General features: G+C 32.8%; 6 protein-coding genes across 7 annotated transcripts; all 6 read right to left on the reverse strand.

The window, feature by feature from the left end:
* Positions 1–1,073: 1,073 nt before the first annotated feature.
* On the reverse strand, positions 1,074–1,798 carry LOC25493257 (pathogenesis-related protein 1B). Its single transcript, XM_024781476.2, has one exon. It carries the CDS (start codon positions 1,758–1,760, stop codon positions 1,263–1,265), a length of 498 nt encoding a protein of 165 aa, XP_024637244.1. The 5' UTR covers positions 1,761–1,798; the 3' UTR covers positions 1,074–1,262.
* A 2,099-nt stretch (positions 1,799–3,897) lies between these two features.
* LOC112421135 (probably inactive leucine-rich repeat receptor-like protein kinase At5g48380) lies at positions 3,898–5,102 on the reverse strand. Its single transcript, XM_024781501.2, has one exon. The coding sequence runs from the start codon at positions 4,965–4,967 to the stop codon at positions 4,023–4,025; it is 945 nt and encodes a 314-aa protein (XP_024637269.1). The 5' UTR covers positions 4,968–5,102; the 3' UTR covers positions 3,898–4,022.
* Positions 5,103–5,139: 37 nt separating this feature from the next.
* LOC11405681 (probably inactive leucine-rich repeat receptor-like protein kinase At5g48380) lies at positions 5,140–5,976 on the reverse strand. The gene has a single exon (XM_024781502.2). It carries the CDS (start codon positions 5,974–5,976, stop codon positions 5,140–5,142), a length of 837 nt encoding a protein of 278 aa, XP_024637270.1.
* Positions 5,977–6,603: 627 nt separating this feature from the next.
* Positions 6,604–9,310, reverse strand: LOC11407218 (probably inactive leucine-rich repeat receptor-like protein kinase At5g48380). 2 transcript variants are annotated; one of them, XM_003608264.4, is made up of 3 exons: positions 9,068–9,310; positions 7,831–8,742; positions 6,604–7,710 (listed from the first exon to the last, which is right to left on the reverse strand). In XM_003608264.4, exons 1-3 carry the CDS (start codon positions 9,107–9,109, stop codon positions 6,781–6,783), a joined length of 1,884 nt encoding a protein of 627 aa, XP_003608312.3. In that variant the 5' UTR covers positions 9,110–9,310; the 3' UTR covers positions 6,604–6,780. The 2 variants fall into 2 exon arrangements, with proteins under 2 accessions (XP_003608312.3, XP_024637268.1); XM_024781500.2 differs by having other exon boundaries at positions 7,831–8,763.
* Positions 9,311–11,449: 2,139 nt separating this feature from the next.
* Positions 11,450–12,046, reverse strand: LOC11405682 (basic form of pathogenesis-related protein 1). Its single transcript, XM_003608265.3, has one exon. It carries the CDS (start codon positions 12,029–12,031, stop codon positions 11,552–11,554), a length of 480 nt encoding a protein of 159 aa, XP_003608313.1. The 5' UTR covers positions 12,032–12,046; the 3' UTR covers positions 11,450–11,551.
* Positions 12,047–14,239: 2,193 nt separating this feature from the next.
* LOC11409775 (probably inactive leucine-rich repeat receptor-like protein kinase At5g48380) lies at positions 14,240–16,689 on the reverse strand. The gene is made up of 2 exons (XM_003608266.4): positions 16,100–16,689; positions 14,240–15,383 (listed from the first exon to the last, which is right to left on the reverse strand). The coding sequence occupies exons 1-2, from the start codon at positions 16,493–16,495 to the stop codon at positions 14,478–14,480; spliced, it is 1,302 nt and encodes a 433-aa protein (XP_003608314.1). The 5' UTR covers positions 16,496–16,689; the 3' UTR covers positions 14,240–14,477.
* Positions 16,690–21,486: the final 4,797 nt, after the last annotated feature.

Consider the following 21,486-nt stretch of genomic DNA (forward strand, 5'->3'; position numbering starts at 1 on the left):
ATGTCATATTTGTGCCAAAATTTGTGTTTAAAACAAAATATTGAAAAATCCAAAGTTAATAACATCACCGGTCAATGTTCAAAACAAAACTTTATTTTTTAGATTTATTCAATAGTTAAATATGTTTTTGGTCCCTATAAATATACCAATTTTTCATTTTAGTCATTCTAAAATTTTCCTTCAACTTTTAGTCCCTATAAAATTTTCAATCACTACTTTTGGTCCCTATTTTTGAGTTAATTTTAGTATTTTTTAATGAAATTGTGTAGAATATTATAAAAAAATTTCCCAAAAAAAAATTAGAATTTTTTAACAAAACAAAAATTAAATATGAATTTTTAACCGTCAAAAATATAAAAATTCATATTAAATAGATGTTTTGTTAAAAAATTCTAATTTTTGTTGGGAGAGATTCTTATAATATTATGAATTTTTCTGTAAAATTTTATTAAAAAAATATGAATTCTAGGTATGAGTTTACTTTAAAAGAGGGATCAAAAGTGAAGATGAAAAATTTTTGGGGGACTAAAAGTTGAAGGAAAATTTTAGAGGGATTAAAATGAAAATTTGATATATTTATAGGGACTAAAAACATATTTAATCCTTCAATAAATAATGTATGTGACCTATAATATAGACCATATATATCACTTTTTTTTTTGGGTACACATACATCACTCTTTAATGAACTAAAAATGTGATTTTTTGTTTATAATATTGATTAGAGATTGTAAGTGATTGAACTGAGTATTATGGGTACAAGCATCGTTTACAATCTCTTTGAGGGTACGTCGAGACTCAAAAATGTCTATACGCTCGAAATATAGAGCTTGCAGTGCCGTTGATGTATCACAAAGAGTCAAAACTTTAGCCACAAATATGCCTAATTTCTTTGCGGTGGAACACTTACTCGTCAATGAAAATATGACCCATAATGGAACACTTATATATATATATATATATATATATATATATATATATATATATATATATATATATATATATATATTTTTTGAAAGGAATGGAACACTTATATATAGTATGTAACGATAAATAGATAAGAGAAACTCAAGTAGACAAGTACATAGCATAAAAGCTGATATGTCAATGAAGATTACACTTAATTAAAAAACTTACCAAAAACAACACTGAAATATTATTTTATTTTGTTGCATGACATTATCATGCCATGATATATATAGTATAGACTTATAAGCCCTTTTAGCTCTGTAATGTAATATTATTGTCGAAGTTTGTTATTACTAATAATAGGGTTTTTGACCAACATAATTGCCCGGGGGATCATAGTTGCAAGTGACAAACCACCATCCATTGGTACATTGTACCCTAGCACACCCTAAACGGACAGAGTTACGCCACACAACTTGAGTATAATGCAAGCATTGTCCTCCATTGATGCATGAATTTGTGTTATAATCATAGTATTGTTTTTCATTAACCCACATGTTTACCGCAGTAACTCCAGTGAATGTACCACTTGAGCCTTTGGCAAGATTCTCACCGTAAGGTCCATTTGAGTGAACCAAATTGCAATCACTTTTCCTTGAATTTGCATAGTTCAAAGCATAGGTAGCAACTGTGTTGTCCCAAGTAATGTTTGCAACGCCAACTTGTGCACGAGCTGTGTTGTGGGCATCGACAAAATCTTGAGGTAAGTTTTGTGCATTGGAGAATGAAAACCAAAGGGATAAAATGGTCAAGAAGAGGCTAAAAAGTGAAAATGTGTTGTTGAAACTCATTGTTATGTTCTGTATGTATCTTAGATGAGAGTTGAGAAGTTGTGTTCTTATTGCATTGCATGGAGTGCGATTATTTATAGGGGTGTCTTTGTTTGTTTTATAATGAAAATTATTAACTTAATAGTCCGGGTCTTACTATTTTTGGTGAAAGAGAGGGTACTTTGTTGCATCTTTAAGCAAAAATGGTACTTCCCCCTTGGTAACATATAAAACTATACTTTGCGGTAATTTGTATAGTTTCAATTAGAAGTGATAATAATAAAGTAATTAAAGTAACATGATGGAGGGTTTACTAATTGTAATTAACTGCAAATATATCTCCAATTTTCACAGACATAAGCAATGCAAACCTGAATGGGAGAGGGTATTCCGGGCATTGGTAGGGTTTCAATTGTAACTTGGAATAAACTAGGATCACAACTTGGCTAGTTGAAATGTCAATAAGCTTATTTGGAACTTTTATTGGCTAGAAACAATATTTTTTTGATTGAGTATTTTCCAAAAATAGTATATACAATAAAACAACGGCTAGTAGATTTAAAATAAACAAATTAACTGCTTTATTGGTTCGTTATATTAATTTTTTTTTTTAGTAAGTTTAGCCTAATATATAAATAACCAAAGTTATGGTTAGAACTAAACGCAAAGGGGAACAAAAACAAAACAACTACGATCAAATGGACGAGTCAACCATTGGTTTAGAGTAATTGAAGTTGGGGGATTTTACTTTCACCAACTATTGGACGATATGCATAATGTTGTTATTTGTCTTTTTCGTTTTTTACCAATAATTTAAATTATCAACATGGCTCAAAGTTGATATAGATACACATGTGGGTTATATGATAAAATAATATAGCTGATCAATGTACTCAACCAACCCGCTCGATTGAAAACCAATTATAATTCACTGCAGTGAACTTTTTCACACAGTCACACATTTATTACATTATTAACTGTTTGATAAACAACTAAGAAAATAAGTATTTAATCTTTATTTATAATTCTATTCTTAAATCAGGACCATCCGATCATCATTGGATGGCTGAGAATGCATGACTGCGGCAAATTGCGGACTGCAGTCAATCACGGTGTACTCCTTGGTGCATGAAATGGTACTTTTAGTTCTATATCTTATTTCAAAATTAACTTTCCATCATGCTATTTTTACTTTACTAGTCTAGAACGAACGCTTTTGAATTTTGAATTTTCAATTCATACGTATTGTCTATCTATCTTGATACTTAGTTATAGAGTTCAAATCCTCACATGGATAGATTATGCCATCTAGTTATTACTATTAGAACACTACTTCTGAAGCATCATCTTCTACTTTACATTTATGCTTAGACACACACAGCAGTAGTTGATAGAGTTAATTTAGTAAAAATGATATCTCTTTTGAAACGGAGGAAGTATGTTACTTTATAATTTGTATATTGTTTGTTTTATGATAATAGTTAAGACTTAGGAAACCAATGGCATCATATAGAATAGATACACAGCCACGTACAGTTAAACCGTTATCGTCCTGAATTTACTTGTCAAACAACCAAGCAAAGTTCCTAACATAGCCAAAGCTGGATTTACTTGTCAAACAATGTTTGAGAAGCAGTATCCTAAACTATTGGAGCAACATGAGTCCTGTTTTCCTGTAAGTTCAATTTTTGGAATTTGTATCATGATATTTTTAATCAAATTGTTATTATAGCATGAGATGAAATAAGTAATTAGCATGTCTTGATGGCCATGTAATTGATTCTTTAGGTGCATTTTGCAGAATCAAGTAACTTTGACTTTTAAAAACATATTAATCGAGCTTTCAAAAATGTTTTCGCTATGGTAGGTATTAGAAATAGGTAAAGACTTCAAAGAAAAGAGAAAAATTGGTAACATAACCTTAACAGTTCTTACGACTGCCGCGCAATAGTCCCTACATCAGCAGTAGAGGATTAGGGTTCAGAGAGGAGGAGGAAAATGTAAGAGAGGGAAAAGCAAGAGAGAAAAAGTAAAAGTATGAGGAAGATGCAGAGGGTGGAAGAGAAAAATGGAATGAGGAGAGTTTAGGTTCATTTTCTTAATACATGTTGGGGAGATATATTATACATATATTTGAGCAATAACACACTGATAGGCATAGCTGTTCAACTTTTTATTTTTTCAGGAGAGCAATACAACTTTTTATTACAATGATACAGAGAGTCGTAACATTATTTTTTTCTCCGATATAACAAAACCTATGGATGCGTACACCTGATCTTATTATTTAAACTCAACAATTTCGTCTATAGTAATTGAAGTAGCATATTCTAATCCCCTTAATCTGTCAGAATTATTAACAGAGCTATTTTGTCCCTTCCTTACATTGCTCATATTGTTGTAAACTTCAAGCATTGTTGGCCTTTGGTCTGGAAAAGGGTGAACACACTCACAGGCAATCTTAATGAGAGTACAAACTTCATTTTCAAGTCCTTCCCCGGTCAAAGATTTATCAATGACGTTATAAAAACTCAAAGGGTTACCACATAGATTAGTAGTGTCAGATGAACGCGACAATTCATTATATGTTTTCCCTGTCATCAATTCAAAAAGCACACTTCCAAAGTCGTAGACATCCTTCTTCCCGTCGTCCACCTTAAACATCATGCCAAGATGATCTTCAATGTTGGGATTCATAAATTTGGCCTCTCCAAAATTGGATATTTTGGGTTCAAAATTCTCATCTAGCAATATGCATTCTGAACATATATTAAAATGCACTATGCCCAAATCACAGCTATGATGCAGCCATGATAACCCTCTTGCTATTCCAAGTGCAATGTTGACCCTTTGATGCCATTTCAATCTTATGACTTCACTTTCCGAAGGATGCAACCATTTGGAAAGCCTTCCATTTGACATGTATGCATATGCTAAAACCTGTTCCTTTCCTTTAATGCAGAACCCAAGCAGGGGAACTATATTTTTTTGTCTGTACTTACACAAAATCGTTGTTTCCAAAAGGAACTGCCTTTTAAATAGCCGAGAGTCAAATATTCTCTTAATAGCCAGTAACTGACCATTAGGAAGAAATCCTTGGTACATCATTCCCATCTTTCCTACCCCAATGGCATTGTCGACAGCGAAACAATCAGTTGCGTCACACAGTTCATCCAACCATATTGTTAAAGTCAGTCTCTCCATTAGTATAGTGATCTGTGAATGCATTCAAGCCACTATTATTAAATCAAATAATCAATCATTTTTATGGCTTGTAACTTGTAACTATTTGTAGTCAACAAGGTAATTACCACTGATGATAACTATATAAGCGTACCTCTTTCCTTTCTATCCCCACCAGATGTGAATGTAGCAATTCATGCATATGATTAGCTATCATTTATGTGGTCTTGCTTGTAATGGAATAAATATATTTGCCTAGCTCTTTAGCTTTGTTTAGGCGTCTGTTTATATTCTTTTTCTTCTTTAATTGCATGTGAGGTACACCGTTGGAGTAGGAGATGTGAAAAGCAACCACGATATAACAAGTGAATGATAATGCAAAACCAACAATAAGGCCACCCTTTAATGCTTGATGGAACTTGCCAACGGAGCAGGGTGCCAAAGACACTCCTCCACAAAGTTCATCGTTATTAGAATAATTATAAACTACTAAACTTTGGAACATTGGCACTGGCCCTGACAAGTTATTGTCAGAAAAACCAATCACTTTAAGCCTGTTAAGCATGGCAAATTCTTTTGGGATATTACCGCTTAACAAGTTGTTGTCAAGCTTAAGAGTATTCAGGTAAGTGCAGTTTGCAAAATCTATCAGAATTCCACCAGTAAATTTATTACCAGAGAGATCAATGTTGGTAACATACGAAAGTATACTTGATATATCTTCAGAGATGGGTCCTGAAAGCACGTTGATTGAAAGGTCTAAGCCTGTCATCGAAGAGCGATTCACAAGTCCCTGTGGAAACTGACCCTTCAACCCGAAGCTGGATAGTTTGAGATTTAGTACTTTATTCTCATCTGGATGCCAACATTCAACACCATTAAATCTACATATGAAACCTTCTGTTTTGTTGTTGAAGTTCCAGCTTGAGGTTAAGTAATCATTTGGGTCCTCCTTCTGTTTGCAAAAGTCTTTAAAATGTTCGTATCTTACAAAGTCAATCTCAATAAAAACACTATCATAATTTACTTGACAACACTTTGAGTTTGAGAGCATTATTTTCTTTCACGCGCACTTATATTATTCAAATGTTTACTCAAGAACTTTCAAACAAAATAGGATTAGAAAAACAATAGTAACAGATTAGATTATTCAAATGTTTACTCAATTCAAAGACTAAGACATTGTTTAGTTTGATTGTGGAAGGGGTGAGGAAAACATTATCATAATTTTCTTGACGCTGGGATTAGATAGGTCTGAATCCTCAACAGCAATTTTGTCTACAACCCCCTCTGCTGCACTATTCTCATCTGTTGGATTAATCCAATGATCGAGATATTTATTAAGCATAAAATAAAATAAAAAATTGTAAAAAGAAATTATTTGTCCTTTTTTTTATACCCTATAGCAAACGAGCTTTGGAAAAAGATTTTGGTGTGGTCTTGGTAATAGGTAAAGACTTCAAGGAAAGGAGGAGACTCGGTAACATAACGTTACCGGTTCCTACATTTGCTGCACCATAGTCCCTACAACAACCGTGGAGGATCTGAGTTCAGCGAGGAGGAGAAGAAAATGTTAAAATTGAGGGAAAAGTAAGAGAGTTCATAGAGGAGAAGAAAAAAATGTTAAAATCAAGGGAAAAATAATAGAGAAAAAGTACAAGTATGAGGGAGATGTAGAGGATGGAGAGGAAAATGGAGTTCATGTTCAATTTTTTAATATATGTGGGGGAGACATATTATACATATATTTGACCAATAACAGGCTTATTTTTTATTATCAGGAGAGCATTACAACTTTTTATCACAATGTTACTGAGACTAACATTACTTTTTTCAGACATAAACCCGATCTAATTATTTAAAACTCGACAATTTCGTCCATAGGAATAGAAGAAGCATATTCTAATCCCCTTAATGTGTCAGAATCATCACCAGAACCATTTGGTCCCTTCCTAACGTTCCTCATATTGTTGTAAACTTCAAGCATTGTTGGCCTTTGGTCTGGAAAAGGGTGAACACACTCACAGGCAATCTTAATGAGAGTACAAACTTCATTTTCAAGTCCTTCCCCGGTCAAAGATTTATCAATAACATTATAAAAACTCAAAGGGTTACCACATAGATTAGTAGTGTCAGATGAACGCGACAATTCATTATATGTTTTCCCTGTCATCAATTCAAAAAGCACACTTCCAAAGTCGTAGACATCCTTCTTCCCGTCGTTCACCTTAAACATCATGCCAAGATGATCTTCAATGTTGGGATTCATAAATTTGGCCTCTCCAAAATTGGATATTTTTGGTTCAAAGTTCTCATCTAGCAATATGCATTCTGAACATATGCTAAAATGCACTATGCCCAAATCGCATGTATGATGCAGCCATGATAACCCTCTTGCTATTCCAAATGCAATGTTGACCCTGTCATGCCATTTCAATCTTATGACTTCACTTTCCAAAGGATGCAACCATTTGGAAAGCCTCCCATTTGACATGTATGCATATGCCAAAACCTGTTCCTTTCCTTCAATGGAGAACCCAAGCATGGGAACTATATTTTTGTGTCTGTACCTACTCATAATCGTTGTTTCTAAAAGGATCTGCCTTTTAAACAAATGAGAGTCGAATAGTCTCTTAACAGCTAGTAATTGACCATTAGGCAGAAATCCTTGGTACATCATTCCCATCTTTCCTACCCCAATGGCATTGTCCACAGCAAAACAATCGGTTGCGTCACGCAGTTCTTCCAACCATATTGTTGAATTTAGTCTCTCCATTAGTATAGAGATCTGTGGATGCATGTGTAATTGTTTTTTACAACAGACAATATATACTGATTTACCTAAAAAAACAATTCAAAACAAGAAGTGTTTAAAAAGATAGAACTATTTAAAGAACAGAATGAGTACCTCTTTGGTTTCTTTGTGTACAATCCACGAATGTAACAATTGGTGCATCTGATCAGCTACCATCTGTGTCCTGCTGCTGGTGATGGAGATAATATGCTTGCCCAATTCTATGGCTTTGTTTAGGTGATTCTTTTTCGATTGATGCACCCAATGTGCACATTTGGAGTAGAACATACAAGTGAATGTAACAGAAGAAATTAGTGAAAAAACGTAACCAACAATAAGACCACTTTTGAATGATAGATGGAAATCGCCGTTATCATGTGTCAATGAGCAATGTTTCAAAGGCGCTCCACAAAGTCTTCTATTGTTAGCATAGTTAACATCTACTCCTCCTTTAAACACTGGCACTTGTCCATGGAATTGATTGTTAGATAAATCAATCACTTTAAGCCTGTTAAGCGTGCCAAGTCGTTTTGGAATTTCACCGCTTAACATATTTTGGCTAAGTTTAAGAGTATTCAGGTAAGTGCAGTTTGCTAATGCTGTCGGAATTTCACCGGTGAATTCGTTACTAGAGAGATCAAAGCTGGTAACAAATGTGAGCATTGTTGAAATATCAGATGGGATGGATCCTGAGAGGTCATTGACCGAAAGGTCTAAGCCCGTCAACGAAGAGCAATTTTCAAGTCCTCGTGGAAACTGACCCTTCAACCCCATGTTAGATAGTTTGAGATTTAGTACTCTATTTTCATCTGGATGCCAGCATTCAACACCAGTAAATTTACATATGAAACCTTCTGTTCTGTTGTTGAAGTCCCAGTTTTGTAAGTAACCATTTGGATCTTCCAAGGAATTCTTAATGGATTTTAAACAGAAGATATCAGTCTCAGTACTCTGACTAGTCATTAACATAGTGAGGCACAAGAGTATTTGTAATAGAATATCCTTTTTTATTTGAAAAGCCATTCCCTGCAGATACAAAAACTGAGACTGTCCATATATGATAGAGAAGAAAAGCGAGTCAGAGAAAAAATGATGTAAAATATCTTCCATAACATAATTCAGTACCAATTTTATTTTTATTTTTTTTAAATTATATAATATATTTTTTCTGAGGGCCGTATAATATGAACATGGTTGAACGATGACCCCTTTTACTTTTAGTAAATTTTAATAAAATAAATAATCACTCTAACATCTTCTCCTTATTATTACTTTATTTGTTTCAGTATTTTAAAATCAACATTAAAAAATTGGCAGTTAAAATGGAGATATATATGTATTGGATTCTCACCGTAGAAGTCGTTACTAGAAAGATCACGTTGCCAGAATGCATGCTGAAAGCTCCTGTTGATTCAAGTTCTATATTGCATAATTCAAGAGTTTACTCACACGAAATACAGTGAACATATTTCTTAGATATGCAGATTCTTCTTTCTTATATTCAATTATTTTCTAACGTGATTTTCATGTTGTTTTGCAACACCATTGACGCCAGTAGTTTCGTGGAATTGGTGCCCCTTGGTGGACCCTAAGTCATCACATTGAATCACTACTTTTGTACTCAAAATTGTAATGGTCAGTCAACTTTGTCCCTTATTTGCAAAATAGTAGAAATATCTTTAAAACTCAAGTGTGTCAAACGTTAAGAAATATAATCATTTTGTCTTGTACCAAAGAAACATGGTCATTTTTTAGAGGTTATTTTAGTAAGAGAATAATTTAAGAGTTACGTGACTTGTAACAGTTTTCAGAAATCATTTTTTTTAGTTACAAACCCGTGCGAACGTGCTTCGCACGGGTTGAATTATGTATTTTTTTAAAAATTTACTCTAAAAGAGATGTTTAAATTACAAAACATTGCTATTTTTCGTAAATTTGAGAACGAAGGTCGTGTGCTTCGCATTGGTTTAATAATGTATTTTTTAAAAATTTGGTTGTGAAGGAGAAATGTACACATTACAGTAAATTGTTGTCATTCATAAATGTGAATATCATGTTTTTGAAATATTTTGTTATACACGAAGAATGAGCAAATTAAGGGAAATAGATGGACTATTCAAAGAAATAGTTGCCTTTTTACATTTTAGCAAATTAAAGGAAAGAGTAGAATATAAATATTGCACACGGAAGTTTAGGGAAAATGTAAACTTCATAAATGCGAAAAGCAAGCAAGCATAGTTTTTAATCTACAATATTCTTGCACCAGTTCTCATATTTCAAATTTTTAATCCACAATAATTCTTCTCCGAGAACATGTTCATTCATCTGGGTTAAACAAATGTTTGATTCTAAAAAATATCATTAATTTCTATTTTAGTATTCATAAAAAAGTAAAACAATCCGGTCCCTAAATTTTTTATTTCAACACGCAGTTTTAGTCCATACTGAGGTAAATATGTTTAATTGTATATAAACTTTGAAGTCTTTTAATAATTTGTTACACAATTGTTTAAAATATTACTAAAATTTCCTCCGCAATAAGTTAGTTTAAAATTTCGTTTACAGGTCAATTATTTAATAGTTTGATGTACTTATAGACACTCCAACACTCGAGTCAGTGTTTGAGTTTGAAAGGGGATTAAAGATAGAAAGTATCGTACTTTTGATGACTTTGTAAAGTCCCCTTTTATAGAGATGTAGCTTGCCATTTGGTTACGGCGTTCGTAGCCATTGCTCGACGGTTATGGTTGCAAGAATCTTAACCGTCGAGCGTTACAGAATAACAATCATGAGATGCGATTATGGTTATGAGTTTTGAACCGTTGCTTCGTGTTTCTACGAGCACCCCCTCACAGAGAGAGGGTGTGAGTTAAGTTATTAGTCCAATGATGGATTGAGCCTTGGACTTTTGCGATAATAGTTTGCGGTGCTTGTGGAATAGTTTAATTTTGAGCAGTTTGATTTTATTTTTGACTCAATTGTTTGGGGTGCGTTTAATCTGTTAAATGTAAGTACTACTAAAAATTACAACATAAGGTAGAACAATACATGAATTTTTTTATGGTATTGATCAATGTTTTGTTTTATAAGATGTTTGATGGACAAAATGTCATTTCAATACAATAGACAACTTGTATTTGGACAAAAAGTTGTGCTATGAACAAAATTAAATTATCTCCCATGATGTCAGTATGTAGTAGCTCTGAACACCCGGCGTTGAGAACTTCCTTTGCTTGCTCTGTCTGTAATCTTGTAGTAGAAATAAATCTTCTTTGGTAGATATAGCTGATGTGCTCAACTCAACCAACCTATATTATAGGGGGTAAAGCACCATTAACCCTTTTTTGGATTCAGCTCCTTTAATGCAAGTAACTTGTAAAATAATTGAATAAAAGATAATTGACCTGCATACTAAGATGAAAATAATAGGCAGTGCATGTGACAATGCAGAAACGTCCGGCAAAATGGGAGCAATAAACAAAAAAGAGAGATTGAAAAATATCATCAGTAAATAATTTATAAGAGTGAGATTAAAATATTAATAGTAGATATTGAACTCTGGCCACCTCCATATAGCTCTTTCGGTGTTCCAATTCAAACTACCAGATTACATTACTTCTTCTGAGACAATATTTTTGTAAATGATTACAATTTACATCAGTCTCTTATTGTGTCTAACTATATAATAAATTGACTCATTCATTCTTTTGAGAATAAATGGAGAGAGAGACCTTAGCTCTCATGTCACACCCTATATGTAAATGTTATGCAACAAATAAAAAACATGATTTCATGCTGGGTCATAGCCACAGATAAAAAATATGAGACCTTAAATCTAGTAAGGTTTATCGCCGACATAATTTCCTGGTGGGTAGTAGCTACAAATGAAAAATGTCCATCCATTCTTACAACTTTCTCTGGCACAACCAAGCTGCTTGGTATTGCTCCAAACCACTTGTGTATAATGTCTGCACTCATCTTTAACACACGCGTTGGTACCATAGTCATAGAAGGCCTTCTCATCCACCCATAATTTCACAGCATCAGCGGCATTCATTTGGGGGTCAGAACCCTCCGCAAGGTTCTCGCCATAAGGCCCTTGGGAGTGCACCATTTCGCAGGTTTCGTGCTTCGATTTAGCATAGTTCATGGCATAGGAGGCAAGGGTTTCGTTCCACACGAGTGGGCCAACACCAACCTCGGCACGAGCCTTGTTGTGCACGTCTAGGTAGTCTTGAGGGGCGTTGTGTGCCAAGCAAAGGAAACAGCACATAGAGAAAATGGTTAAGATTACGAGAATATTTGAGGGCTTCATGTTTATTGCTTACTAGGATAGATCGTTATTGGATGATGGATTAATTCGAAGGCTAAATAGTTCAATTTATAAGGTACAAACTAAACCAAATATGTAACAGAAACTAATAATAACTTAACCAAATAAAACACCAATCTAGTGGTGTGGCCTCTTCTTTCTCTCATTCTCTAGAGTCTAGATTCACTAAAAAAAGAAATCACAAAAATAGAGAATGCAAAGTATGTGATCTTTTTTTAGTGAGAAAGATTGTTTCATTATCTAAATTTGACGACAAAAATCAGTTGAAAATTGTATGTCGCTCGTACCATCTTTTTACCTTTGTTTATTTCGACGGCCATGTTTCCGTAGAGAAGCCATTGGAAAACATAATTTCCAACATTATATTTGTTTGTTTCCACGGGCATTTATCCTTTCCCACTTAACATTTTTCTTTAGATTGAGTCTCTTGGTCACTGATAGAGATTTAAGAAAAGGCTAGAATTATGTTTGAAGATTGATTCTTGTAATTTCTTTTGGAATCTTTGTGTAAAGTTATTACCCTCTTGATTAGTGGAAATGATAGCTTCTCTTTCCCCCAAAGTAGGTCATTATTTGACCGAACTGGGTAAACAATATTGTGTGATTTTCTTTCTTCTTCTTCCTTCATATTTCCATTTAATTCGTTCGTGATTATTATTGTGTTCCTTTGGTTTGTTGGTTGCCTTCGATTTACTCTACGCATCAAGTATTGTGGGACTCTCGAATTCACGACCGTCACTAGCATTGGTCTATGTCTTTTTTTTTATTCTTTTTTTTATAGAGAGCGTATGTTTATGTCTAGTGACGGGGGATATGGCTTATAGCTAGGTTTAAACTCATTGTCTCTATTGATAAACAAAAAAATTGTGATTTTGCAATTGAGTTAGAAACATATTTTTCCGGACAAGGTAATCCAATGTCACCATAAATTTATTAGGAAAAAATTATTGAGCATAGAAACATGACTAATAGTAGTGTAGATCTATGGATTCAGTCTCTTCTCATTGAGCTCAAAGTTCAATTTCATAGTCCTAATATTCTCTATTACAACTTAAGTGTTTTGGTCTAGATTCATAATTTGATTGTTCACAACAGAATTAAGCATATTGAGCTTGATATTCACTTTGTGAGAGAAAGTGTTGGCCAAACAACTGAATGTGCTTCATTTTCCAACTCATAAGCAACTTGCAAATCCACTTACCAAGCCTTTGTATCCCTCTAACTATACTACTATAAGAACCAAACTAAAACTGTTTCCTTTTCAGCAAACACCTTAAAGCAATGGCACACAAAGGGGTGTATATCAATGTATATATACGTATCATGTGCCATGTCACTAAGCTAGTTGTTGACATGGCACACAACTGTCTAGTTAGTTACACAGTTGTCAAGTTAGTTAGAGGACTTGGTGACTAGGCAAAGTTTGTTTGACTCAAACTATTAGGTTATTAATAGTATGGCCTGCTATATAAAGCAATCTCATTGTAATCATAATTATTATTTAACTCCCCTAAAAATAAAAATAAACTAATTCTAATAGATTGATCATTGAATAATGAACTTCAACAATGTGTCTGAAATTACTTTTTACTCTACCCTGAAACTACACATGTAGGTTATTTAACAATCAAAAGGGATTCACATTTAAGTTTGTAAAAATTGAAGAGGAAAACTATTGAAGACATAAACCAGAACTCATGCAAAATAAATCAGAATAATTTACATCTAAAATAAAGTCATATATTGCTTCTCTAGTTGTACATTTGATTGAGTTAAAAAAACAAAATTGTACTTTCGAGACTTAGACAAAACTATTGAAAAATTACAACCTTAGTAGAATTATCAATTCTAAACAACAATACCGTGACTATATCATGAAATAGGATATATAATTAACCCGTTTTGGTGGCTATATCAATGGTTCTTTAGGTGCATTTTGCAAAAGTAAGTAACTCTGACTTTCAAAAATATATTAAACGAGCTTTGAAAAAAACATTTCCCAGTGGTTTTCGGAATAGGCATATAGAAGTTAAAGCTAACATAAGTTTACCCGTCCCTGTGAGTGCTGCACCATATAGCAGTTGTAGAGGATTCGGGTTCAAAGAGGAAGCGAAAAAAAAAAATGTGAAAGAGAGGGAGAATATGAGAGATAAGGTAAAAAGTATGAGAGATGTAGATGGTAGAGATAAATGAGATTAAGAGACACCAAGTTCACTTTCTTTATACACATATTTGACCAATAACAAACTGAGAGCAAATTTGCTTATCTGAAAAAATAATGCATCAAGAGTAAATTTGCTTAGGAGAGCTGTACAACTTTTATTAGGATGATGCTAAGGGTAACACAATTTTTTTTTTCTTCAAAATAGCAACAAAGCCTATGTATGCAAAAACCTGCCCTAATTTTTTTATAACTCGGTTATTTCGTCTATAGAATACCAGAAGCAATTTGTGATCCACCGGTTGGGTTAGAATCACCACTAGAGACGTATTGTGACTTACTTGTATTGCTCAAATTGTTGTAAACTTCAAGCATTGTTGGTCTTTGGTTTATAGGTTTAACACACTCACATGCAATCTTTAGGAGAGCACATACTCCATTTTCAAATCCTTGCCCAGGCAGAGATTTATCAATGGCATTATAAAAATTTGAAGGGTTATCATAGAGATTAGTGGTGGTGGATGAACGAGTCAGTTCGTTATATGTTTTTCCTGTAATCAGTTCAAAAAGCACACTTCCAAAGTCGTAGACATCCTTCTTCCCGTCATTCACTTTAAACATCGTGCTGAGATGATCTTCAATGTTGGGATTCATAAATTTCGCCTGCCCAAAATTGGATATTTTGGGTTCAAAATTCTCATCTAGCAATATGCATTGTGAATATATATTAAAATGCACTATGCCCAAATCACAGCTATGATGGAGCCATGATAATCCTCTTGCTAATCCAAGTGCAATGTTGACCCTCTCAGGCCATTTCAGTCGGATGACTTCACTTTTCAAAGGGTACAACCATTTGGAAAGCCTTCCATTTGACATGTATTCATATGCCAAAAGCCTTTCCTTTCCTTCAATGCAGAATCCAAGCATGGGAACTATATTTTTATGTCTGTACCTACTCATAATAGTTGTTTCTAAAAGGAACTGCCTTTCAAAAAGACGATAGTTAGATAGTCTCTTAACGGCTAGTAACTGACCATTTGGTAGATTTCCCTGATACATCATTCCCATCTTTCCCACCCCAATGGCGTTGTCTATAGCAAAACAGTCGGTTGTGTCCCGGAGTTCTTCTAACCATATTGTTGAAGTCAATCTTCCCAACAAAATAGAGATCTGTGGATTCCAACCATAACAAATTAAGTTATATATGTCAATCATTTCTATGGATTGTAAGCAATACAAATATGCTATTTAGATAGAGTCAACAAGGTAATGAGATGAAGGGTAACACTTTTTTATACAACCCAAATCCTTTACCACAATTTCATTGGGAAGCTAGATGGCTTTGGACTGTTCGATTAAGAGAGAAAATTTTTAAGATTATGAGAGATCCTCTATAATCTAACGGGGTCTTCTGCATCGTAAAGCCAAATGTAGAGAATTTAATTTGTGTTTTATAGACTTTTTTAAATCTTCTTTTAATATCGATCTAAACTATCACGGCTCATTAAGTTAGTCCCTTTGCTGCTTTAAATATAGAAGAGAAAATGATAGTTCTGAAACTATACTAATGAATTAAAAATAGTTTAAAGACTAATTATATTGAAAAAGTCCGATTGCAAATAAAAATTAGAGTGATAGTTTAGAGGGCAACTGCTCCGCGATTTTTTTCTTTTTGTTGCCAAGTTTGGACTATCTTCAAGGTTGTGATCTTTTCACAAACTCTCTTGTCGAACTTAGAAACCGTATTGAGGTTTGATACCCCATTTTGAACCCTATTCCTTTTTTTTTTTTTCCTTTGTCATTCTAAAAAAAACTGAAATTTGGTTATTTTTTCTGGTAGTTTATTTAAAAAAGAAATACAGTACTTAATAAAGAGAGTACAATACCTCTTTGATTTCTTTGCGCGCCAGCCACGGATGTAACAATTCGTGCATCTGATTAGTTACCATTCGTGTCCTCGTGCTCATGATGGAGCAAATATATTTTCCCAATTCTTTAGCTTTGTTTAGGTTATTGTTTTTTCTCTTATTAAATTGCACACATTTGGAGTAGATCATACAAGTCAGCATAACAGAACAAGAGAGTGAAAAAACATAACCAACAATAAGACCGCCCTTGAACGATTCATGGAAATCGATGCTCTTGTCATTAAACGGATCTTCCAATGAATTCTTAATGTATTTTAAACGGTACATATCAGTCTCAGAACTCTGAACTGTCATTAACATACCGATGCACAAGAATACTGCGAACAAATTATCCCTTCTTATTTGAAAAGCCATTCTTGTGGATATACAAAAACTGAGACTGCATGGATATGGGAAGAAAAAGTGAGTAAAGAAGAACAAATTGGAAAATTATAAAGAGGAGTGTAGAACCTTGAATGAGAAGCCGTCTATTATAAGCTTGAGCTCAGCATGGCTACCTACAAAGCCAAACTAACATCAAATAGGCTAAACTTTATCCAAGTCATCCATCTTAGAAATCGTGGTTGGGTCTAATACAACCCCACAAAACTGACTTGTGAGGTGAGGATAACCCCCATTTATAAACACATTGTCAGGTCATTTCATATTGATGTGGGACTCTTAACACACACCCTCACGACCAGCATTATTGACTCTTAACACACACCCTCACGACCAGCACTATTAGGCTTTCATAGGCATAAATGGTGGGTGGCCCGATAGCGGAAACCTGATAGCAGGTGGCCCATTGAATCTTGAAGAGGCTCTTATACTATCTTAAAAATCATGGTTGGGCATAACACAATCCCACAAAATAGGTTTGTGGGATGAAGATTATCCCTTTATAAACACATTGTCAGGTCATCTCTTAACAATCCATGCCTACAATTATTATAAGTGTCTCACTATTATATACAGCATTTTACATGCCGCCCGCCACATTTGAACATTAATTTCGATAGTTTGGAATTTGAATTATTTCATTCGCTTAAGTCTTCTAAATGTTGACTTGCAAAGTGAAACTCATGGAAAATTTGTTCAGTTTGCTTTATATTTTTGACTCAATTGTTTGGTTTGCTTGTGGAACGGGTTCGGAAAACATTATCATACTTCTTTCTTGACATTGACACTTTGAAAGAAAAAGCAAAAATGGTTTAGTCATCATAAATCAATGGAGGAAAACAACAAAAATAATGCAATCGAAAATATAAATTGTAACAAAAGTCAATTTCATAATTGAACAAGTCTTGCAAGACAGAAAAGCAGAGAACTTATACAAATAAGGATAAGCAGAGGAAACGATAAAATTACGCGTGAAACACAGTTACACAAATGAAGAATAACACGTGACCATTTATAAACAACATTCCATGTGAGAGGTTTATTTGGATCCGAAGGTTAAAATTAAATTCTCCCACATCTCCAATTATAGCTGTCAATATATTTACACAGAAATAGGATTCACTAGGTCGGTTTTTTTAGTACATTATACTCTCATTCCTTAAGAAAAGTTTTAATTACACTCCCCTTAAAATATACACTCCATCTCTTCCTTGAAAAATAAAATTTATACTCCCATCCCTTATAATATGCTTGAATTACAACTCATTCCATTAATAATTAAATATGCACTACACTTTAATGTATTTTAACATAAATAAATATTTTTATGATATATACTATAATTTTGAACTACCATTTAAGAAAAATAAATTCATTTCTTCGCTATTTTTTCGCTATTTTTTATTCACAATTTCATTGACAGAAGTGTTTTTTTTTTTACCAAAGAAGAAAGTAAAAAAAAGAATCAAATGTTTTTTTAATCGTCCGATCAAGATAAGACGGCTATCAATGTCTTGACCGTACGAATGTAAAAAAAAAGAGTAAATTACACTCCTATTTCCCTCAAAGATGCTTGAATTACACTTCTCTCCTCTCTTATGTTAAAATATATACTTCAACTCCCCTCTTATGTTTAAATCTACACTTTACCCCCTCAATATTTTTTTTATTTCTAATAATCTAGTAAAAAAAATAAAAATCTAACACACTTCGGAAAAAAAATGGTATTGCTGGTCTATTGTAATATAATCAAAATTTAAATACATATTTTTCGCTATTTTTTATTCACAATTTCATGAACGTATAATTTTAAACCATATAATAAAATATGAAATAACCCAAAATAAAATTAAAATATGTGAAAAATTACTAAAGATAATAAAACATTTAAAATCAATAGCAAAATAAATAAATTTAATTATCATTGACATTTTTTTTTTGATGAAGAGGAAATTAATTATCATTGACATTTAAATTACAAAGAAATATGTATTTAAATTGTGAATAAAAAATAGCGAAAAAATATGTATTTAAATTTTGATTATATTACAATAGACCAGCAATACCATTTTTTTTCCCGAAGTGTGTTAGATTTTTATTTTTTTTACTAGATTATTAGAAATAAAAAAAAATATTGAGGGGGTAAAGTGTAGATTTAAACATAAGAGGGGAGTTGAAGTATATATTTTAACATAAGATAGGAGAGAAGTGTAATTCAAGCATCTTTGAGGGAAATAAGAGTGTAATTTACTCTCTTTTTTTACATTCGTACGATCAAGACATTGATAGCCGTCTTATCTTGATCGGACGATTAAAAAAACATTTGATTCTTTTTTTTACTTTCTTCTTTGGTAAAAAAAAAACACTTCTGTTTCTTACGGACACAGAACTAATATCGATAAATTTATAAATGGAGAGGATATTGACCCGATTAAGAAGGGTCAAGATCCTCTCCATTTATAAATTTCTCCATTTGTTGCAATTTGGAGAGAGATAGACACAAAAAATAAGTGTTGAGTCCTATCACTAAGTGGGTCCCACCATCATTAATTATTTTTCATGGAATACATAGGTTATGATTAGTGTTATTCTTCTCCACACAAAATCCATCTATCTATCTAGTAATTTTTAGATTCCCCATATACCCATAAATCCTACACTCTTTGCTCACTACTATAAACAAAAATCTATTTTTTAGGTTCATTTAATAAATGATGAATTACATATATCATTTATTGAATGAATTTAAAAAGTGAAATTTTATTTATAATAATAATCGGATGATGTAGTTTACAATAGGATCCTTTGTTGCATTAAAATCACACCATTTGTTGAATTTTTTCCACTCTTTGTTTTTTCTTTCCCGATGAGCTTTGGATTTTTCCAGTAAAGAGAAAATATGATATGATGGTTTTTTTTAGAGTAAGGAGATGATCTGGTTTGGATTTTTTTTTTTTCATATATGTTATAGACTACGAAATTCGTTCAAAAATATACTATGGAATAAAAATTAGATTTAGAAGAAGAAAGTTGATGTTTTTTTAAATCATTTAATTAATCATTTAAGATTTTTTTATTATAAATAGGGCTAAAAGTTTAGTTAAGATTTCATTTTGTTCGGTGAAAGATAGATGAAGAGTATAAATGATTTCTAGACAATTAATAAAAGAAATATTGGAGAAATTAATTTGACCAAAATAGTATATTGGGTTGTTTTGGGAGGTACTTTGATTTAAACAACAAGGGTTCAAATATTGTAAACAAATACACACAAAAAAAAAAAAAAAAAAGCAAAAAACAAAAGGGTTCAATTTTCCACTAACTTGGCTATTCCTCAACACCCCTTCCACCATCCTCTTAAATCATATATTTTCCAACCAAAAATTATTAAATCGGAATGGTTTTATCCCCTATCCCAACCTCCACCTTTAAAATTAAAGGACGATCCGACTCATCTCTCAGAAATATCCAAAGAGATGACGTATCCCAAAATTGAGTCCATTCTTCCAAAATAAGCATTATATCAATCTGACTCATAGTTATTCCATTTGGGTAATACCAAGTGTACCGCCTGGCCATGACATTCAATTTTTTAACTCCACTTCCCTTAGAAAATTATTTTAAAAATTCATTTCCAAAGCTTGCGAAAATGAAACCTCTGGTGTTCACACCCCTTCTCTCACCCCTATTACTTACCGCATTGAAATCCCTAGTATCAACTACTCATACATATTTTTTTTATTTTTTAATCGACAAATATTATTAAATACCATCTCCGCAAGACGCGAGGTATGGACGAAATAAGATACAAATGGTATCGCATATAGACGGTACACTATAACCACTTAAAAACACCCCTGAAGATAAACTCACCAAAACACATCACCATCTAAAACATACTCCAAAAAAACAAGCCTTGTAAACACGGTATCAACCACCGTCCATATACACTACTTAAAAAATAAAAATTAGCGAGGGAAATTTAGTGTGGGAAAACGTGAAATCCCTCTCTAATTCCGTCACTAAATTTTGCGACCAAAAAATTTATGAGAAATTTCATTTTTTCCATCACTAATTTCCCTCGTTAATTTTGTTTTTTCTTGTAGTGATACCAGCATAGTTGGAAAATTGAATTATTTTGTTTGCAGAAGTCTTTAAACTCTGGACTTACAAATTCAATCTCAAGTATAAAAACATTGTTTAGTTTGCTTGTAGAATGGGTTAGGAAAACTCCATCATAATCTACTTGACATTGGTACTTTGAGTTTGAGAGAATTAGAGTTTCTTTCACGACCACTGTAATAGGATAAAACAAGAAATTAGAGAGACTATTAATTAGAGTTTTAATTTCAAGCAAAAATAGGATAAAAACATGGATGGAGGTAGAAGGGGACCAACAGAGACCACTGTCTTCCTTAGTTTTTATAAAAAAATTCATATTAATATGCTATTATACTTTTTGTCACAATATTTATTTTATGTGAACTTTATATGATATTGAATAATGAACTTTTTTTTACTCAATTTACTTAGCCTTGAGCCTTCAAGTTTCTAAGCTTAATTCACTAACTATTATTTTTAATGCATAACAATGAGAAATAAAGTAAAGTTTTGTTTGAAATTTACAAAAGAACATCAATTCTTAACGAATATCACTCCTTGTTGCAATTTCGTGAATATTTTTTTACTTATTGCATGCAGTTTTAATTACGCACTCTCGTACCAATGATTCAATGCTCGTGAATTTATCCTCTTATCTTTGCATTTTGTTGTTTCATTTTTTCTTTTTTTTACTATTCAAAAGTCTTATTTAGTTTCGTCATACTAAAGCGAGTCTCACATCTTTCTTATATCTTTGAAATTTCTTATAACTTTTTTGCACATCTTTTTGCCAAAATTCCGTGTTCTTTTTTCTTGGGTGTACCATAGAATTTGCCAACCTAGACTACATGAGTTGGCAGTAT

Source organism: Medicago truncatula, chromosome 4, assembly GCF_003473485.1.
Source record: "Medicago truncatula cultivar Jemalong A17 chromosome 4, MtrunA17r5.0-ANR, whole genome shotgun sequence".
NCBI lineage: Eukaryota > Viridiplantae > Streptophyta > Magnoliopsida > Fabales > Fabaceae > Medicago > Medicago truncatula.

What these genes read in the sequence shown, in the direction of transcription:
- LOC25493257 (XM_024781476.2), bottom strand. Translation starts at nt 1,760, where the DNA reads ATGAGTTTCAACAACACATTTTCACTTTTTAGCCTCTTCTTGACCATT.
- LOC112421135 (XM_024781501.2), bottom strand. Translation starts at nt 4,967, where the DNA reads ATGCATTCACAGATCACTATACTAATGGAGAGACTGACTTTAACAATA.
- LOC11405681 (XM_024781502.2), bottom strand. Translation starts at nt 5,976, where the DNA reads ATGCTCTCAAACTCAAAGTGTTGTCAAGTAAATTATGATAGTGTTTTT.
- LOC11407218 (XM_024781500.2), bottom strand. Translation starts at nt 9,109, where the DNA reads ATGCATTCTGGCAACGTGATCTTTCTAGTAACGACTTCTACG. An exon ending in TTCTAGTAACGACTTCTACG is followed by an intron (nt 8,764 to 9,067) that starts GTGAGAATCCAA and finishes ATATATGGACAG; the next exon opens with TCTCAGTTTTTGTATCTGCA. An exon ending in TACACAAAGAAACCAAAGAG is followed by an intron (nt 7,711 to 7,830) that starts GTACTCATTCTG and finishes ATGCATCCACAG; the next exon opens with ATCTCTATACTAATGGAGAG.
- LOC11405682 (XM_003608265.3), bottom strand. Translation starts at nt 12,031, where the DNA reads ATGAAGCCCTCAAATATTCTCGTAATCTTAACCATTTTCTCTATGTGC.
- LOC11409775 (XM_003608266.4), bottom strand. Translation starts at nt 16,495, where the DNA reads ATGGCTTTTCAAATAAGAAGGGATAATTTGTTCGCAGTATTCTTGTGC. An exon ending in CGCGCAAAGAAATCAAAGAG is followed by an intron (nt 15,384 to 16,099) that starts GTATTGTACTCT and finishes TGGAATCCACAG; the next exon opens with ATCTCTATTTTGTTGGGAAG.